Source organism: Anomaloglossus baeobatrachus, chromosome 6 (assembly GCF_048569485.1).
Source record: "Anomaloglossus baeobatrachus isolate aAnoBae1 chromosome 6, aAnoBae1.hap1, whole genome shotgun sequence".
NCBI classification, from domain to species: domain Eukaryota; kingdom Metazoa; phylum Chordata; class Amphibia; order Anura; family Aromobatidae; genus Anomaloglossus; species Anomaloglossus baeobatrachus.
Genome location: NC_134358.1, coordinates 355,714,189 through 355,734,726, shown reverse-complemented (window position 1 = coordinate 355,734,726; position 20,538 = coordinate 355,714,189). Strand labels below are relative to the sequence as shown.

At 44.6% G+C, this 20,538-nt stretch overlaps 1 protein-coding gene across 3 annotated transcripts in view; it reads left to right on the top strand.

Moving 5' to 3' along the window:
- Positions 1-16,576, top strand: part of TRIP13 (thyroid hormone receptor interactor 13) — a 336,424-nt gene extending 319,848 nt beyond the window's left edge. For all 3 annotated transcript variants that reach the window (XM_075315015.1, XM_075315016.1, XM_075315014.1), the window contains exons 11-14: positions 804-957; positions 1,075-1,187; positions 13,226-13,295; positions 16,432-16,576. In XM_075315015.1, the coding sequence (XP_075171130.1) occupies positions 804-957; positions 1,075-1,187; positions 13,226-13,295; positions 16,432-16,527 (433 nt within the window). In that variant the 3' untranslated portion in view covers positions 16,528-16,576. The remainder of the gene's footprint in view (positions 1-803; positions 958-1,074; positions 1,188-13,225; positions 13,296-16,431) is intronic.
- The last annotated feature ends 3,962 nt before the right edge of the window (positions 16,577-20,538 follow it).

Below are 20,538 nucleotides of genomic sequence, written 5' to 3'. Positions count from 1 at the left end.
CCAGCACTAAATGTGCACTTCAGCACTAAAATTTCCAAACTGTACTTATTATAAAAATTTTGAGATTTTTGGCAAAAAATTGCAATTTCTTGAGCTACGTCGCCACGTCACGGCAAATCTCATTTGAGGCAGTCCTACACTAAAATATTTTTATAAAATGTGCCATACGGCCTCACATATGAATAGTAGAACTGCTCTTAGCAGCACTCACCTGGTCTATTTCAATCCCGTACCCATGACTGAGTCATGGCTGTGGGCGGGACAGGTCCAAGCAAATGCAGCATGAAGTAAATAGCCTGTGGACAAGGCCTGATGACTTAATGTGAACAGTCACCAACCGCCAAAATCTAGACAGATGGAATACATCCCAAATTGCATCCGCCCCATAGCCTGGAAGAGCTCATTTACATAAAGTGATAAAAGATGATTTATCCACAACAAGGCTTCTGATATGAGGCAGACAAGTAGGACATTTTTCAGCATCCTATAACCTGTATGCCCATATTAATAGTTTAAAATTGTCAAAATGGTGACCGATTCCCTTTAAATAAATGTCCTTTTTATCCGTGGCCTTAGTTTACTTGTTGCTGAAAAAACAGAACAAGTCCTAAAACCTGAATGCTTGACCTCAGAACTAGAGAAAGCTGAACACTTCTTACACTTGAAATCCGTATCAAGGTTTGAACTAAAATACTTTTTATTTTATATATTTCTTTACACATATTGTAAAATAAATGACACCAGTGCAAAAAAATATAATATGCCTATGTTAAATCGACATTGTATAATTTTTTGTCTTTTAGGTGTTCTAATGTAGTTATCTTAACAACTTCAAACATTACTGAGAAAATAGATATGGCCTTTGTAGACCGAGCGGACATAAAACAATACATTGGCCCCCCATCTCCTGCCGCAATTTTTAATATTTTCATTTCTTGCATAGAAGAACTTATGAAGGTAAATGCTCCATTTGTGTTCTTATAAGGTTAATTTATTACATATTTTTATTTATAGTTATTTATCATTCAATAATAATAATAATCGACTTTAAAGGTTTTTTGGGGTTTTTTTTAGTGTCAGATAATTTATCCTAGACAGCAGCTTCTTACGTTAAGAGACTTGGAAATGATCGACTACGTGGAAAACAATGTATCCAAGCTTAGTCTATTGCTAAATGATATCTCCAGGTAAGATTTCCTAATTGTTATCGCGCTGCAGGTGCTATACGCATGTAAGTCTGCTTGAACACAGTAATGCAGGTAAAACTGGCAGCAAAGATGTGCTAGATTTACTAGTTCTGCCATACTGGTCTCACCAAATGTGAATTTACCCGAAGCAGCTATATCCTGTGTGGAGGTTATTTTAATTGTACTTTTAACTAGTTTTGAACCAATATATCTTCATTGTTTATTTTATAAAATTATTATAATTTATTTGCAATAGAAAACACACAACTATATGAAAAAAGAAAGCCTTTTTAATCAGAGTAATATTTAAACATGTTACATATCACTTACAGAACACATTGGCTAAAACTTAACGTTCCTCTCTCATTTTCTTTTGGGATAATCCATCAAGGGCCAATAATCCAACTTGTACAGTGTGCAATAAAATATTTTTTTTACTAGAATTCCCCATGGGGTCAGATGCTGGGTTGCAGCGTTCCCTTTTCTGTTAGCAATCGTATATGTCTTATTAGGCTATGTGCCCACGGGAGCTTGTTTGTGCGGATTTTGCCGCGGATTTTGGATTTTTCAGATAAATCCGCAGGTTTTAGCATGTACAGTCACTCCCCATGTTATCCTATGGGACATGGGGAGTGCTGTGTCCACGCTGCGGAAAGTGCGTCTGACGAACATACTGCAGATGTCCGCATCCGCAGGTATAATTGCATGTCAATTATTCCTGCGGAATTACCTGCGGATGTCCCGGCCCTCCGCTATGGAGATAGAGGCCGTGACGTCCGCAGGTAATTTACATGAATGTCCGCATGTTTCCCGCAGCTTTTCCACTGTAATCTCGCAGCTAAAAATAGCTGCGGACGCCGGCGGGCAGCTGCGGGAAACATGCGTTCGTACCTGCGGATACCTCCGCAGGTATAAGCTCCCGTGGGCACATAGCCTTAGTGTTCAGATTTACTTCAAAATAAAAGTCTGTTTTGTTTCTTATATGAGCCTTAAAGCTTTATTGCATATTCAGCATACATCGTAAGCAGCAGAATAACTACATTTACAATCTTAGTGATATGTTGGGAAAAACTTGTGACCTCACATAGTTTTGTAGTATGCCACTCCAAAAAGTTCAGATATAGCCAATATATAGAACAAGCATTAGAATTGTATTCTCCAATTCTACGGCCACCCCAGGTTCCCTCATATGAAATTGATAAAGGTTAATAGCTCATTGAGGCACATAGATGCCATTAGATATGGGCATTCCTCATCTAAGGAAAACATAATCACGAATCATGGAAAGGGAAGGAGGGAATCAGTAAGGAGATAGACGGGGAGAGGTGTATGTTGGCAGGGACTGGTGCAACGTCCATTGGACTGGAACCTGGAAGAGGGGACTACATGGCTTCTGAGGGTGGTACATGCCAAGGAGCCTGTTTACCGGGAATTAATGAGGGCTAGAAACTTTGGACCAGAGAGGAAGGATTCCCACTGGATCCACTTAGAGGCTGTCTCAACTGTCTGACCTCGCGACTGGGCCATCACCATCTCCATACGATGTACCACATTCACTTCTATCGCCCACTCATCTATGGTCGGGGGGGGTAGGATCTTTCCATCGTCGTGAGATCACCGTCTTGGCGGCCTGGAGGAGATGTCCCAAAAGGGGTTTCTTATGTCTTTTCCGATGCTTTAAACATAAGCAATAAGGCTGCCTCGGGGCGACTAGGGACTATGATCCACGTAACCTCTTGCACAGCCTCTATTACCTTGATCCAAAAGACTGTCAAGCTCGGGCAATACCACCAGATATGGGACATGGTGCCGCCCTGAGCTCCACAGCGCCAGCAGGTGTCCGGCACCTCAGGACACCACGCATGAAGAGCCGTTGGGACCCTGTACCACCTGGAAAGTATTTTGTAACTGGTCTCTTGCATCCTTGTGGCGACCACGGATTTATGGGTCAGGCGGAAACAACGTTCCCACGGATCCCTAGGGAATGTCTGATTAAGCTCTGCCTCCCACGACGAACAAAAACAGAGAAGGGGCACCTCTGCCGCACATGTCATGATCCTATAAATCTTTGATATTGCATGTCGAGTATCAAGGGCCGTGGTACAGAGAATTTCGAAAGAAGTTAGGGGTGGTGGATGGGCCAGAGCATGGCCTTGCGAGGTTATGAAATGTTTAAGTTGGGCATATTCAAATAGAACCGCATCCTGAAATTACGATTTTCCAAAATCTCCGAAAGTGGGAGAAGAACCCCATATGGTGCCACCTGCCCCAATCTCAGGGGGCTCGGTTTTGAGCTTCCAAGAAAATTATTGGACGATGCCCCTGGTAAAAAGTCAGGGTGATAACAGATAAGTCAATGGCATAAGAGGTCCCAGGGGCTGGAGCAGGCGTTTGCACAATGTTAGTGAGTGTACTGTTTTCAGTGTTTGTTTAGTGCTATAGGACATCCCAATCTTATGTTTAGTGAGAAGTGGCCAGGTTCACGGCAGTGCCGCCACCAATAGGGGACACAAATCATGTGCCAGACGGACCCAAAGCTTGGTGTAGAACTTTAAATCCATGTTAGGGGGGACTTTACACGTTGCGACATTGCTACCGATATATCGTCGGGTTCATGTCGTTAGTGACACACATCCGGCGCTGGTAGCGACATCGCAACGTGTAAATCCTAGGTGCGACTATGAACGAGCACAGAAGCGTACAATATCGCTGATCTGTGTAACGTTGTTCATTTCCATAATGTCGGTTCAACCGCAGGTACGATGTTGTTTGTCGTTCCTGCAGCTCCACACATCGCTGTGTGTAAACCCGCAGGAACGACAAACATCTCCTTACCTGCGTCCCGACGGCAATGCGGAAGGAAGAAGGTGGGCGGGATGTTATGTCCTGCTCATCTCCGCCCCTCCGCTTCTATTAGCCGGCCAATTAGTGACGTTGCGGTGACGTCGTTGTGACGCCGAACACACCTCCCCTTTGAAGGAGTGATTGCTCGGCAGTTACAGCGACGTCGCCGACCAGGTATGTGCGTGTGAAGCTGCCATAGCGATAATGTTCGTTACGGCAGCAATCACCACATATCGCATGTGCGACGGGGGCGGGTGCTATCACGCTGGACATCGCTAGCAATTGCTAGTGATGTCACAACGTGTAAAGCCCGCCTAAGTAGCGATATTGGTCTAAAGCTGCTACACGTGGTGGGATCATTTCCGGGCTTCCTAAGTAGCGCAACATGGGCCGTCGTGGAGGGAATGGGATCCCATTTGATATTGAGTTAAAGGAAAGGAGCATCAGGGGTGCTAATTGCTCTGCAAAGGATTTATAAAATTTGGCAGAGAACCCGTCTGGGCCGGGACTCATATTACAGAGTGTATCACGGATTACCGTCAGGATATCTTCCAGTAAGAATGGGCTCTCTAGGTCTTCAATCGTAGACCTATTGAGAGGTTGAAAGGGGAAAGGGCATTGAGGGAGATTTGCAATCCTCCTCAGAAGGCCCAGTGGTCAAGTTGTATAATTTGGAGTAGTAAGCGTGGAAGGCATTAGAAATGTCAGGAGTGGCGTAAAGCAATTAATCTCGTGAGTTCTTAACACAGGGGATTAGGGTGTGGGCTCTCCCTTCTTTTAGTGCATTGGCCAACAATCTGCCTGGCTTGTCCCCAAATTCGTAGAACTTTCCCCTCCCCACCTGTAATAGACGTTGGTATGAAGAGACAAGCAGTTTCTTGACTTCCAGTCTGGCCTGCAAGTTGGTGGCTGATTAAAGCTCGCTTGTGGACGAGCTCTAGATCCGAGACCTTATGGAGGGCTTCTACCAAATTCTGGGCCTTTTTTTTTTTTTTTTTTTAATGCATGCCCCATGTTTAATGAAGATGCCCCTCAGGACGCACTTCAATGCTTCCCATTTGTAGGTGGGAGCTGTGTCCTCCGCCGAGTGATCCTCTATAAATTGAGTAATAGAGGTCTGAACATCAGAAAGACAGAGCCCATCCAAAAGCAAAGATTCATTGAGCCGCCATGATCTCGTGGGAGCCGGAAGAGATGGGATTATGACCTCACAATAAACCAGTGCGTGGTCTGACCACAGTACGCTACCCATCCCAGTATGCTGGATCCAAGGGAGGGCGTTATGTTGTATAAAGATATAATCTATACGACTGTATAAGTCTTAAGAGTGAGAATAAAAACTATAGTCTCTGTCGGACGGGTGTTTTAGTCTCCATGTGTCAAACAGTTGGATACTTAATAGGGCTTATTTAATATGTTTGATGGTGGCATATGAATGTTGGATTTCCCTTTAGAGTTATCCAACATGGGATCAGGGGTAACATTAAGGTCGCCACAAAGAATTGCTGTACCCCGAATCAGGGAGTCACAGTATCGACAAGGCAAGCAATAAGTTATCTTGTTTTTGGTTTGGGACGTACGCATTTACTATTTTGAAGGTTTGGTCCCCGGCTGTCAATGAAAGGAGAATATATCTTCCCATACTGTCCGACGTGCAGTTTACATTTTGATGGGGGAGAGACTTATGAATGGCAATCGCCACTCCTTTAGAGTGGGATTCTGAATTGTCTGAGGAAAACCAGGTCTGATAGTACTTGTTCTTTAAGATGGGGTTGTGTCCCTGTTTAAAATGTGTTTCCTGGAAACATACTATTTTCACCTTACGCTTATCGAAATGGTAGAGAATCTGTGCCCGCTTCTCCGGTACGTTGAGACCCTTTGCATTAAAGGATGTGATGGTCAGGTTAGCCATCTATAATAGAATAAGGTATTAAAAGTATATAAGATAGAAGGTAGGACTAGACCATCCCGCCCGCCATAGGGGGAGAAGGAGGGGAGTTGAACTGCAGAGAACAGAGGAAGAACAGGAATAGAAGCAGAAAAAACAGCAGGGGTAGAGCCCCTGCACAAAGCTCTAATTGAGAACAAATGTTCCTGGGGAGCATGTCTGCCTCACCCGGGCAAGACAGAGGATCCCAACCTACTAGGGGGAGAAAAAAGTCAGTCATAGCCGATTCTAGCTCTATAATAAACTGCAAACATTAGAAATAACCATAAGCACTGGCACATATAACAAAAAGATTTGTGCAAAGAGGGCAGTGAGTAGACAATAAAGTAACATGTAAAGGTCACTTGACTTAGTTAACTGGATATACAGCGCACCGTATAGTCCCATGAGACTCCTGCGCCTCTCTGTCAGTTACCATGGACGTCCAGGTCTGCGACCGCGGTTCCCCCTCGGGGGCAGCCTCTGTGCAGGGTCAGGAGAGGGAGGAGCCTTGGAAGAAGCCGGACGTCCCCTCGGGGCCCATGGTTGAAGTAAAGTGGTGGGCCATTGAGAGAAATTGGGTGTAGGCCCAGGTTCGAGGTAAAAGATGGGAGGTCCTCTGGAGCCCTCAATGCCCACCACTGCGAGTCTTTTTGTACTGACAAAGAGAAGGGGAAACCCCAGCGGAACGGGAGACCCCTCTCTTTAAGGACATCCAACAGGGGTTTGAGATTAGCCCGCTGGACCAGGGTGTATCTTGTGAGATCTGGCATGATGCGTATGGTAGATCCTTTATATGTTAGGGTCTGGTCTGTCTCCTCCGAGCTGCTTGGAGAATAGCTTCCTTTGCTGCAAAAAAGTGCACCCTGCACACGATGTCCCTCGGGCGGGGATCCCCCGTATCCAGGGGGCGCAGCACCCTATGAGCTCTGTCAAGTTCCAGGGAGGCCCCAGGTGGTCTTTTCAGCAGGTTTTTGAAGATTAACATAAGAACCGAAGGAATATCAGAAGCAGTAATTCACTCAGGCAGGCCCCTAATACATAGATTGTTTCTTCGGTTTCTATTCTCCAGGTCATCTACATAATGTTGGAGGGCAAATTAATTGCTTGGACTGATCCCGTGCTGTGTCTTGGATAGATTAGATGTTAACCTGAGATGTCGACTACTGGTCGGTAAGGACGCGCACCCATTGGATGAGTGAGGAGAGATCCATCTGCAGCTGAGCGAATTCTTGCTTACAGTCTGCCACTACCTGATTGGCCAGGGCAGATATGTCGTTTTTGGTAGTAATTGACTGTAAGAGGGACCACAAGTCAGCCAGAGATGCTGGACGATCCTCACTCATCGCAGTAACAGAGAAAGATGTTGAAGGGTAAGAACGGATAGAATCCTGTAGAGCTGGATCGTATAGTATTTTCGGACTTCTGGGGTTATTTGCGCCGCCTCCTATGTGCGATACAGCTGTGACCCATAGGGGAGGGGTCGCCAGAGCCCTTGTTTCCTCATCCCATGGCATCCGCGAGACCTCCACCAGGCACCCACCCGGATCTGTCGGGCTGCCCTCCAAAGAAGAACCTGTGGACCACCTTGAGGGTGTAGGGGAAGGTTGTTTCTGGGGAATCTCTGGGTGAGCACAGGACCCCCCCCCCCTTCTCCACTATCTCCCTGAGCTGGTGATAACGCAGACAGGGCAAATTTTGGTACAATTTGTAGGTGCTGGAGAGCTGCTATCACTATCCATGGCAGGGCCCTCCCTCCCCAAGCCCATGCCTCCTGGTGGCACCTGCAAACTTGGAGATCCTGTATAAGATGCTGTAGGGGTGACAGCTTGTATTACCTTACCCCCTTCAGAGGTGGCAGCGGGGGAGTCCAGTAGAAGCAGTGTCCCGGCATTCTGGAGAGTCTGCAGCTCCTCCTGCAGTGAAGGATGTTGTTTGGGTGCAGCTCCGGAGCCTGTCTGCACATGTGCTGCAGTCTGGGGAGACGTTGAGCCTGGGAGGGTGACCGCAGGTGGGACTGGCTTCTGCTGGGCACGGAGGGTCCCCGATCCCGACTGGGCCACGGAAGATAAGGTAACTGATGGAGCGGCAGCCGGGGAATCCGTCTGCGGTGTTTGCAGGGCCTGGTCCAAGGAGACGGGGCAGCCATCTTGGAATGGCGCCGCTGGATTGCATTGTCAGCTGGCTGTCAGCATGTCCGCAGGCACGGGTCTCTCGATTCCACAGGGGGTCGCCGCGACCTCTTCAGATCCCCGCGGTTCAGCCAATGTCACGCGGCCGGCTACATGGCTTGCAAGCCGCAGCTCTAACTCCGGTTTTAGCAGGACGCCAGGATCCTGGGAACGGGTGAGAAATTACCCGATACTGCCCTGTGATGTGGGGGGCTTCTTTGGGGTATGGGCATTAGTCTTGTTGCCCGAAGATTTGCCCATTTTTAAGTCTCGTGCCAGTGCTATGGGAATTTGTAGAGCAGAGCTCACGGAAGCAGCGTCCTTACTCGGCCATGTTTAGCTCTGCCCCCCAGATGTTTGATTTTTTTGGGATTGCTTTCCATCATTTTAAAAAAAAAAAAAGTGTCGGTCCAACTCAGACCTTTCTCATTGTACTGAAACACACTATGGTAGCACATTTAGGAAATGAAAATAACCTGAGAATGCAAAGATTTGAGTAAAAGAACATATATGAGGAAAATCTTCAAAACTCAAGTAAAATGGTGAGAGTAAAGCATGATAAAGAGGAGCAAAAAAGGAACATGGGTATATGTCTCATAATTGTATGGCAGTCAGGTAAAGGAAGAGGTCCCATGTGAAGACAAGATAAAGGACTCCAAGATAACACACACAGTGAGGAAAGAGTCAAGTGACGAAAAGAAGGCAAAGAGACCCAGAGAATGCAGTAGAACGCTACCATCACCCCATGTCTGCTGGCATAATAAAAAAATCTCTGGTAGTCTCTTAAAGAATTTAGGCCTTGATGTTATAAAGTGGTGTAAGGATTCACTCGCTTTCAGCAGCTGGTAGCATTCACACAAGCACATGGTTCCATGGTCAAACAGGGAAGTTTATTAAAACTGCATAAACTTCTGGCAAAAATGGCAAACACAAAAAGCATTTCTCTGGCATCAGTATAAATGGTGCACGTACAGACATATTTAGGCACACCCGCACAGAGAAGTGTCCAGCAGATTAATGTCCGGCTCTCACTTCAGGATCACCAGTGTCAGGGGATTTTTCCAACTATTTTTCAGGTTCTACACCCAAGGGCCAGTATGCTCGACGTTTGCTGGTTTCTTTCAAGACCACTGAGACTTTGGACCAGATGAAAAAGAAACAGGGACATGTAATTGTGAAGCTTTTCATTACTAAATTAACACCCAAATTGTGTCGCTATAGGAGATATATTGGAATTATATCCAGTGATGACAATGCACCAATATCTCAATAATATCTAATGGAGAGGAGGCTATTGAAGAACTAATTACAAACCCTATAAAGAAAATGGCCAAAACCAACAAATAAAATATATAAAGTTTATTAATAAAATATAAAAAGTTTATATAAAAAATACCAAGGTAGAAGGTAATGATTAAAGTACACATCGCACCACAAAAAACGACCTAGCAGGAGGAAGAGCAGCAGATGTTATATCACACAAAACAATGCAAAAAAGTGTAAGTGTGTGTGTGTGTGTGCATATCTGACTGTGGAAAGTGTCCCTAAATAGGTATACACAATTCCCATAACGTGCGAACAAATAACATAGCCATAATATGTCAGAAATACAATATAGTGATATGTATAATAGAAGATGGGCTGATAAAAAAAATTCTATCAATTAAAAACTCCCAGGCCACAGTGTAAAAGGGGCAAATGCCAATGTGTTTGCCTATAGGAAGCCAGTGTGTTTACCAAGAAACATAAAACCTATATGTTATATAAACATGTAAATATACACCTTTGACTCTGGACATTGTCTTTCTCTATATACAGTGTCTTTCTCTATATACAGTGGAACCTTGGTTAACAAAAACAATCCGTTCTGGGAGTGTGCTTGTTAACCAAGTTACTCGTTTAGCAAAGCAAGATTTCCCATAGGAAATCATTGCGATACAGACAATTAATTTCACAACTTGTTAAATGTCCAATCCTGGTCCCCCATTGTGCCATTCCACACATGCACAAACACGTAAAAACACACACACAAGCACGCACGCACACGCATATATTATGCTCACCTTACCTTCCGTTCCCTCGCCAGTCTCCTGGGACTTGCTGTTCGCTAGTACGGGCTGTGTATCGGGTTACCATCACAACGAGGGCGAAACTTCCGCACCCAGAGCGCTGATGTCAAAGGCAGGAGCCGCTTGCCTCTGATTGGTCAGCGCCACTGCCTTTGAGTAGCGTCTGACAGCCGAAGTTCTTGCCTCGTCGCCATGCTTGCCGATACATATCCTGGAGCAGCGAACTACAGGACCCAGGAGGCCGGCGATGGAACTGAAGGTACACATAGTATGCTCACCTTACCTTCCGTTCCATCGCCGTCCTCCTGGGTCTTGTAGTTCAACGCGAAGATTCCTCCCTCGTCGCGATGAGCGAACTACATGAACCATGAGACCGGCGATGGAACGGAAGGTAAGGGGAGCATAATGCTGTATGTGTGTGCGTTCGTGTTTGTGTGTGTTTTGTGCTTGTGTGTGTTTGTGTGGACTGCAAGTGCGGGTTAGAGCGCGGTGGATGTACGGAACCGAAAGTGTGTGCGTTGAGGATTTTGTTCGTACAGCAAAGCTTTCTCGTAAACAGGGTTACAACTTTACAGAAAGCTTTGCTTGTTAAGCGAAATTCTCGTTAACTGGATTACTCGTTAAGCGAGGTTTCACTGTGTATATTGTGGTGCTCTGCCTGTTATACTCTGCCATGTCTACTCTATGAGCATTTTATATGTTTCTTGGTAAACACTGGCTTCCTATAGGCCAGGGGTGGAGAACCTCTGGCTCACGGGCCGCATGCGGCCCGGCATATCCTTTTCTGCCATCCCTGCAGATTCCCAGGAGCAGCAGTGCTCGAGCCGCCAACGCGGTCTTGTGGGCCGCCAGTTTTTTAAATCCCCACATGCGCTGCTTGTGTGTACCAATGCGTTCTCCCGCTGCCCAGTGCCAGCAAGCTCAGGACTTACATTGTGGGCGGGTTTAGCACTCTGCGCGTCCATCGAACAGCAGCTTCACAGCTTCTAGCGGTGTGTGCCCGCCTTCTGCCTTCCGGAGCTGCGTGTCCGGCACCTGCTCTCTGGTGCTGTAAGTCTGGTGCTGCTGTGTGTCCAGCCCTCTGCTGCTGTGCGCCCCATCCAGTACTTTGTGGCCCCTTACCCCCCAGAGTTGCGTGCAACCCTCAGTTCTGTGTGCCCCCCAATGCTTTGTATCACCCCAGATTTGTGTGTCCCACCTCCCGCCAGTGATGTCAGGGCTGCGCAAGTGCTGTGTACAGCCCCCAAGGGATGTCTGTGCCCCCCCCAAGGGATGTCTGTGCCCCCCCAAGAAATGTCTGTGTCCCCCAAGGGATGTCTATGCCCCTCTTGTGTGGTGTCTGTGCCCCAGCCCCTCTTGTGTGGTGTCTGTGCCCCAGCCCCTCTTGTGTGGTGTCTGTGCCCCAGCCCCTCTTGTGTGGTGTCTGTTCCCCAGCTTCTCTTGTGTGGTGTCTGTGCGCCAGCCCCTCTTGTGTCGTGTCTGTTCCCCAGCCCCTCTTGTGTCGTGTCTGTGCTCCAGCCCCTCTTGTGTCGTGTTTGTGCTCCAGCCCCTCGTGTCGTGTCTGTGCTCCAGCCCCTCTTGTGTCGTGTCTGTGCCCCAGCCCCTCTTGTGTCGTGTCTGTGCCCCAGCTCCTCTTGTGTCGTGTCTGTGCCCCAGCCCCTCTTGTGTCGTGTCTGTGCCCCAGCCCCTCTTGTGTCGTGCCTGTGCCCCAGCTCCTCTTGTGTCGTGCCTGTGCCCCAGCCCCTCTTGTGTCGTGCCTGTGCCCCAGCCCCTCTTGTGTCGTGCCTGTGCCCCAGCCCCTCTTGTGTCGTGCCTGTGCCCCAGCCCCTCTTGTGTCGTGCCTGTGCCCCAGCCCCTCTTGTGTCGTGCCTGTGCCCCAGCCCCTCTTGTGTCGTGCCTGTGCCCCAGCCCCTCTTGTGTCGTGCCTGTGCCCCAGCCCCTCTTGTGTCGTGCCTGTGCCCCAGCCCCTCTTGTGTCGTGTCTGTGCCCCAGCCCCTCTTGTGTCGTGTCTGTGCCCCAACGTCTCCTGTGACTTATACATCCCATTGGAGATGCTGGGGGCCTTTACATCACAGGAGGGGCTGGGGGCATTTACATGTCCCTAGCCCCTTGTGTGATGTATGTGCCCCCAGTGTCTCCTGTGATGTATATACAGCATCTGTTATGTGATGTATATGATTTACCACTCTTGTCACAAAGAGTTGACTGTGCTCCAGACCGAGACAAACCTGAAAAAGCAGCTATGAGAAGAAATTATGTTAGTATCATCAAACATCACTGCTGCACCAAAGAGATGCAGCTTTACTGCAATAATAGGGCTGAGTTAATTAATTGTTTGACCAAATATAGCAGGATCATTTTCACATTGATAATTTTGTGCGGCCCCCGATGGTTGGTAGAAATTTCCAAATGGCCCCCGGCAGAAAAAAGATTCCCCACCTTTGCTATAAGCAAACACATTGGCATTTGACCCTTTCACATTGAGGCCTGGGAGTTTTTAATAGGCTGATCAAAAATGCAATCAATCTCATATTATACATATCATTATAAAGTATTCCTGACATATTATGGCAGTTATTTGTATGCACATTATGGGAATTATGGATACCTATTTAGAGACACTTTCCGCAGATATATATATATATAATATACACACACACTTTTTTTTTGCATTGTTTTGTGTGATATAGCAATTGCTGCTCTTTGTCCTCCTGTTATGTAATTTTTGTGGTGCTTTGTGCACTTTAATCATTACATTACCCTCTAACTTGCCATTTTTTATCTAAACTTTTTCATATTGTATTAATAAACTTTATATATTTTACTTGTTGGTTTTGGCTATTTTCTTTATAGGATTTGTTATTGCTTCTACATTACTACTACGTAAAAACTGAATACAAAATGACATACATTAAAGGTTTAGCAAAGGTTTTCTGCAGTCATATGCATTTTGTTTCTCAAGCTAAATAAGAATAATGTTGATTTCAGTGAGTAATTTTTAATTTTATCTTGAGTAATTTATTTCAGAAAAAGTGAAGGACTGAGTGGTAGAGTTCTTAGAAAACTTCCTTTTTTGGCACACGCACTTTTTATACAAGTAGGTTATTATTATTATTTTATTATTGGGGTGTAGGAATGGGTGAAAAATGTTTAAAGAGGAGCTGTCATTTCAATTTTTTATTAATCAATCGTACACATGAAAATAATCAACTTTGTAATACACTGTGCAAAATTATTAGGCAAATGAGTATTTTGATCACATGATCATTTTTATACATGTTGTCCTACTCCATGCTGTATATTCTTGAGAGCCAACTACCAATTAAGTAAATCAGGTAATGTGCATCTCTGTAATGAGGAGGGGTGTGGTGTAATGACATCAATACCCTATATAAGATGCTTAATTATTAGGCAACTTCCTTTCCTTTGGCAAAATGGGTCAGAAGAGAGATTTGACAGGCTCTGAAAAGTCCAAAATTGTGAGATGTCTTGCAGAGGGATGCAGCAGTCATGAAATTGCCAAACTTTTGAAGCGTGATCACCGAACAACGTTTCATGGCAAATAGCCAACAGGGTCGCAAGAAGCGCTTTGGGCAAAAAAGGCGCAAAATAACTGCCCATGAATTGAGGAAAATCAAGCGTGAAGCTGCCAAGATGCTATTTGCCACCAGTTTGGCCATACTTCAGAGCTGCAACATTACTGGAGTATCAAAAAGCACAAGGTGTGCCATACTCAGGGACATGGCCAAGGTAAGGAAGGCTGAAAACGACCACCTTTGAACAAGAAACATAAGATAAAACGTCAATACTGGGCCAAGAAATATCTTAAGACTGAAGGTTTTATGGACTGATGAAATAAGAGCGACGCTTGATGGACCAGATGGATGGGCCAGTGGCTGGATCAGTAAAGAGCAGAGAGCTCCACTCCGACTCAGACGCCAGCAAGGAGGAGGTGGGGTACTGGTATGGGCTGGTATCATCAAAGATGAACTTATGTGACCTTTTTGGGTTGAGGATAATAGATTGAAGCTCAACTCCCAGACCTACTGCCAGTTTCTGGAAGACAACTTCTTCAAGCAGTGGTACAGGAAGAAGTCGGCATCATTCAAGAAAAACATGATTTTCATGCAGGACAATGCTCCATCACATGCATCCAACTACTCCACAGCGTGGCTGGCCAGTAAAGGTCTAAAAGTTGAAAAAATAATGACATGGCCCCCTTGTTCACCTGATCTGAAGCCCATAGAGAACTTGTGGTCCCTCATAAAATGTAAGATCTACAGGAGTGAAAACAGTACACCTCTCGGAACAGTGTCTGGGAGACTGTGGTGGCTGCTGCATGCAATGTTGATCATAAACAGATCAAGCAACTGACAGAATCTATGGATGGTAGGCTGTTGAGTGTCATCATAAAGAAAGGTGGCTGTATTTGTCATTAATTTTTTGGGGTTTTGTTTTTGCATGTCAGAAATGTTTATTTCTAAATTTTGTGCAGTTATATTTGTTTACCTGGTGAAAATAAACAAATGAGATGGGAATGTTTGGTTTTTATTAAGTTGCCTAATAATTCTGCACAGTAATATTTACCTGCACAAACAGATATCCTCCTAAGCTAGCCAAAAGTAAAAAAAAAAAAACCCACTCCAACTTCCAAAAATATTAAGCTTTGTTATTTGAGTCTTTTGGGTTGATTGAGAACATAGTTGTTGTTCAATAATAAAAAAAATCCTCTAAAATACAACTTGCCTAATAATTCTGCACACGGTGTATATCATATTGGGGAAATCTGCTTCATTTTCCTGGACACTCTCCATTCATGGATAAAATCTGTATGTAATGTATGCAGATTTTCCCATTCCTGATATAGATAGGAGGTGATAATTGGTGCTTATAAGATTCCATGGAGACGTGAGACATTAGAGGTAAACTGTTTTAATTCTCCATAGACCTTTATGCACTCAGTCAATCTCCTATTTTAGTAATGAGAAAGTCTGTAATCACTGAAGGCAGATTTACCCCTGAAATATGAATTAAGAAAGATCTCTCCAGCAAAAGAAAAAATAGTTTTTCTCTCACTAAAAGTATTGTATAGTTGCTTAAATTCACATTTACAAAATAAATTTAAAAAATGGGCGTAGGATCCCCCCATATTATGATACCCAGCAAAATAAAACAAACGGCTACAGGGTACAGCCCTAAGCCGTGCGCTTATCTTGGCTGTGTATCAAAATAAGATACAATATAAATAAATAATTTATAAAAAAAACATTGTTAGTTTACCCCCCCAATTTTGATACCCAACCACGATAAAGCCAGTTGGGGGCTGGTATTCTCAGCGTGGGAAAACCCATGGTTATTGGGAGTCTAAAAATAGCAGCCTGCAGGCGCCCAGAATTGTCGCATCCATTAGCTGCAACAATCCCAGCACTTTACAGAGCTCTTCTCGATTGCCTTGGTGCGGTGGCAATCTGGGTAATAAAAGGTTAATCGCAGCGCACAGCTGCCACTAAGCCCTAGATTAGTAATGGGATGTGTATATGAGACCCCCCCATTACTAATCCATAAGTGAAATGAAATAAACACACACTGAAAAATCCATTATTTGGAATAACAGACATAAACTCACCCTCTTTCACTATTTTAACCCTCAAAACACCCCTGCAGGTCCGACATAATCACACAAGGTCCCATGATGATTCATCGCTGCTACAGCTGAAATTATAGCGCAATCATGGAACATGTCTGCACGTTGTATCTGCATGCAGAGAGTGAGCCTCAATCAGCGGTGACGTCACTCAGGTAAACTGTGGTCACAGCTGCAGATTTACACGGTCCTGCACCTGTGACAGAAGGTAAGCTGACCTCAGGGTACTTCATTAAACTCAGTGACCCCACCTGAGGTCAGATTAGCTGCAGTCAAAGGTGGAGGACCATGGGAACCTCCAGCGGTGACCGCAACTTACCTGAGTGACGTCACCGCTCCCTCACTAGCTAAGGTATCCTGTTCCTTAGGGGTAGGTGCATATCAAGAGCTACTTATTTCTCAGTTCTAGTATTGAAATCCTTAATTTCAAAAGAACTGATGACATTTTATACATTTACAATATTGTCTAAAAACCTTCAAGTTGTCTTGGTTGTAGTAGACTCTGACACGTGTAACTAGACCAAGTGAAACAATTATTTTACTTGACATCCATACAATATGTTCATTGTTTACTAACCTTTCTTTTAAGTCTCCTACAGTTACAATTGAAAAATTCCTTGAAGCTCTTTCATTGGCAGTGGACAAGCAGTTTGAAGAAAGAAAAATCCTTCAGAAGAGCATTTAAAATGCATGATAATCTATAAGAAGCAACTTATATTGTTTTTAAATTGTCAATGTTGTAAGATTTTATTATAAAATTGTTTGCTTATAAATTTGAGTATAGTGTTTTTGTTTCAGAATCATATTTTTAATCTAATTGTGTCATGAGGTGGGATAAAACATATATGAAAATTTCCGTATTTCCGTATTTTTTGGACTGAGATGCAATTCCCCCCCATCAAATTTGTGAGTAAAATGGGGGTGCATTTTAGGTAGAATGTACCTATCTCGCAGTGGGGGAGCGGCGGTGGTCACAAGAGGCAGGAACAGGATCACCCTTGCAAGAAGCTAGAGGCAGCAGGAGCAGTGAATATTAATTTCCCAATTAAAGGGAAATTAAAATTCACTGCACTCCACACTGAATCTCTTGCACCTGTTCGCACCGAGTTCAATGATCGTAAATAACTGAAAATTTTTACTATCTTGACACGATCATTGACGCCCGCTCAGAGGTGGGCAGGATTATGGGTGTGGGGAAATGAATATTCGCTGCTCCTGCCATCGCCAACTCTTGAAGGGGTGACGCTTTTCCTGCTTTATGCATGCCTGTGACTAGGGGAGTATGGCAGTGATGTCATGCACTGCCCATCACTTACACACCTTACACGCCAAAGTCAGTTGCAGGCATCAGAAAAAGACACCACACACCTGGGTGACAGTACAGAATTGGGGGATATCATCCCCATAAGTGTTCACATCAGATTCCGCAAATAACAAAGGAGAAAAATAGGAAAAAAATGTGGTCATGATGCACTAAAACCTAGGTGCGTCTTATGGTCTGCTGTGTCCTTATAGACAAGAAAAATTCTTGTCTTCTTTACAACCACACTACACAACTTTAAGTTTATTGCTCACGTGCATAATATGAGCCCAACTTACTTTCCGATCATTGGCTTATTGAACTCGGTTGACAGCATCCTAGATCACTGTAACTGTAACAGTTCAGGTCATTAAATCCTTGATTGAGAAGTTAAAAATGCACATGTGTCTGAAAAAGCTTATGATCACATAGAGGGTCAGCAATCTGGATTGATTTCTTTTTGAGATTTGAGCCCCTTAATGACTAATGACATACATGGCACGTCACAAGAGGGTGTCAGTTCCTTCCCCATGACATGCTATGTACGTCATGGCTTTGAATTGTCACTGCATATAAACTTAGTGACAATTCCTTGCTGACAGGTGACCTGCATAGAAAGAGGTTCATGGATCCATGTCAGCAGTCCCCGCACTCAGGTCACTACAATTGGTCAATCTGACAGACCGATCCCAGCATGATTGTGCAAAGAAACGCTGAATATCATCACTTCCTTGCACGATCACTGCGGCAGCTCGGCAAAGCTTACAGCCAAGCTCCTGAAGTAACAGCTAGAGATGCCGTGTATGCCACCCCTGGCTGATTAACCCTCTAGATGCCACGATCGAGAGCAATCACCGCATTTAGAAAGTTGTGGGAGGGAGGGGGCCCTGTTTCTGACCTCCATCCTCACTCACGTAACAAAATCACAGGGAGCTGAGGTCAAACCATGACCACCTAGTGTGCCATGTATGTATAGTGCCCCTGAAACCATCAGGGTGCTACAAGGTTCTGCATCCCCACCAGGATGCAGGGCCTACCCCCTTAGGTACCCAGTTAATCCCAGTTTTTCCCCAACAATCCCCCATACAATGGTACCTAGCTAGGGTGGGACCATGGATGGCCGCCTAGAGGTGGAGCCACTCCAGTCCACTAGTTGACCAGGTGGGAGGGGCAGACTGTGGAGAGTAGTCAGTTCAGAGTTGACTGTGGAAGTGTAAAGGTGGAAGTGAAGTGACTCCCTGACTCGGGTGCCAGGTCACTGTCAACCCAAGAGAGGTAGTTGCCAGTGGAGTACTCCTGGAACTATGCACCGACTGGGTACAGGGCCCTAGGACAGGAAAAAGCTTCAAGCAGACCTGTTAATACCTGCACATTAAGTTGACCATCAGGGACCTTGCTGACCTTAAAGAATCCAAAGACTCAGCAAAGAGAGAGCTGGGGGTAGGATCAGAGACTCCAACCTTACAGGGTTCACGCTACCGTCAGGCGGACAGAGGTGGACAAACCACAAACCGTGTACCCCCAGTGTTTCATACCACGGGGACCCACTTACCAGAGACAGGTGCAAAGGAAGAAGGTACCAGAGAACCAGACTGGCAGTGGGACGAAGGGGACCTGGAGGCGAAACCAGACGGCCTCTGGCAACCAGTTAACACCCAAAAAGTGAGTAAACCAGTTGCACTGAATACCTGTCTGGACTCCTTCTTATGACATCTACTGCACCATACACCTGCCGGGGTAATACCCTACTTGCGGAGGGCCCAAGTCATCAAAGCTGAACATTCAATCAGCCCCAGCAAAACCTGCAGCAGCGGCTCCCTACACTTAGCCGCATCACCGCAAGTGGCGTCACAAATAACTCTGTTCACAAATCCCCTGTAAATATCCCCCATTACAAAAAGGTCCCAGGGCACGGAACCAGGTAACGGCCATCACCGTGACATTCCCAATATAGACACTGCCTGGAACTGATTACTACATATCCCTGGGTGCTACATATGGTGGCACATTGCAATACAGGTCTATTGCAATATATGAAACCAGTAATAAAGAAAAAAAATTAAATAAGAATATGGTATCACTGTTTATGAAACAACCAATTTATAAAACTGTCCCACGATTTAACCACTACAGTGAACACCATAAAAAAATAAAATATAAAAAAAAAACAGCAAGAGACTATGCTTTTTCAACATACCTCAAAAATAAAAGTGGAATAAAACGTGATCAAAAAGACAAATGTAAATAAAAATTGTATCACGGGAAATGGCATCTTGTCTTGCAAAAAATCAAACCGCCAGACTGTTTCATCAATGGAAAATAAGAAAAAGCTATAGCTTTGAGAATACTAGCGATGCAAAAATTGTTTTATCTAAAACTGGCAAAACAGAAAAATATGATATTAATGTGGTAGCCCGGTAACTGTACTGACCCAAAGAATAAAGATGTTTCATCACTTTTACAAAACTGTGAACAGCATTAAAAAAAATCTAACAAAAAAAAACAATTTCTGAACTGCTGATTTTTGTTCATTCTGCATCCTAAAAATTGGAATAAAAAGCGATAAAAGGCATTGTGCCCTAAAATGGTACCAATAAAAAAATCAACTCATCCCGCAATAAATAGGCCCTGACATGACTATCAGCACAAATATAGAAAAATTATAGCTTTGAAAATATGGTGATGCAAATGGTTTTTTTTTTTGTTGTTTTTTTTTTTTTTTAAAATGTTATTTTCGCCAAACATATAACAAAAAAACCTACAGAAATCTGGTATCCTTGAAATCACACTGACCCAAAGAACAAAATTCATCTTATCACCTGTATTGCAGGGTTAACAGCGTAGAAAAATAGAAGAAAGGCTCTACTCACATTTATCCTGTGCTCTACGCTGAGCACTTACACTATGGTTTCTGTGTAAATCTCTGAAAAGTGATTCAGACGGAACTCCTGGTTGAATATTTACTATAATGAGGCAGAGAGTCACCTTGGATTCTCTCTGTCCTATGAGCCATCCGTGCCCATATTTTTAGGCGTGCATAAAAGTGTGGTCCACCATCTCTTTTGTGTTCATTTTAATAGCCGAGCAGAAGCCACAGAGATTCCAGAGTAACTCTGCTGACTCATTAGTGAATGGATCTGTCAGGGGTTTCAACTGAATCACGTATTTTGTAGATTTAGATGGAAACCCAGATGTAAGCGCTCAGAGTAGAGCACAGGATAAATGTGAACTGATCCAAAATGTTCTGTACCCCAAAATGCCACTAATAAAAGCTTCTACTCAACCAAGTGCCCATTCGGCTTCATCATCTGTTAACAGAAATATAGGGGGCTTCCATGTTACTGTTAGCACAAAGGCTCTGGAACAGCGCTCTGGATCTTCGCCTCCCAAATGAAA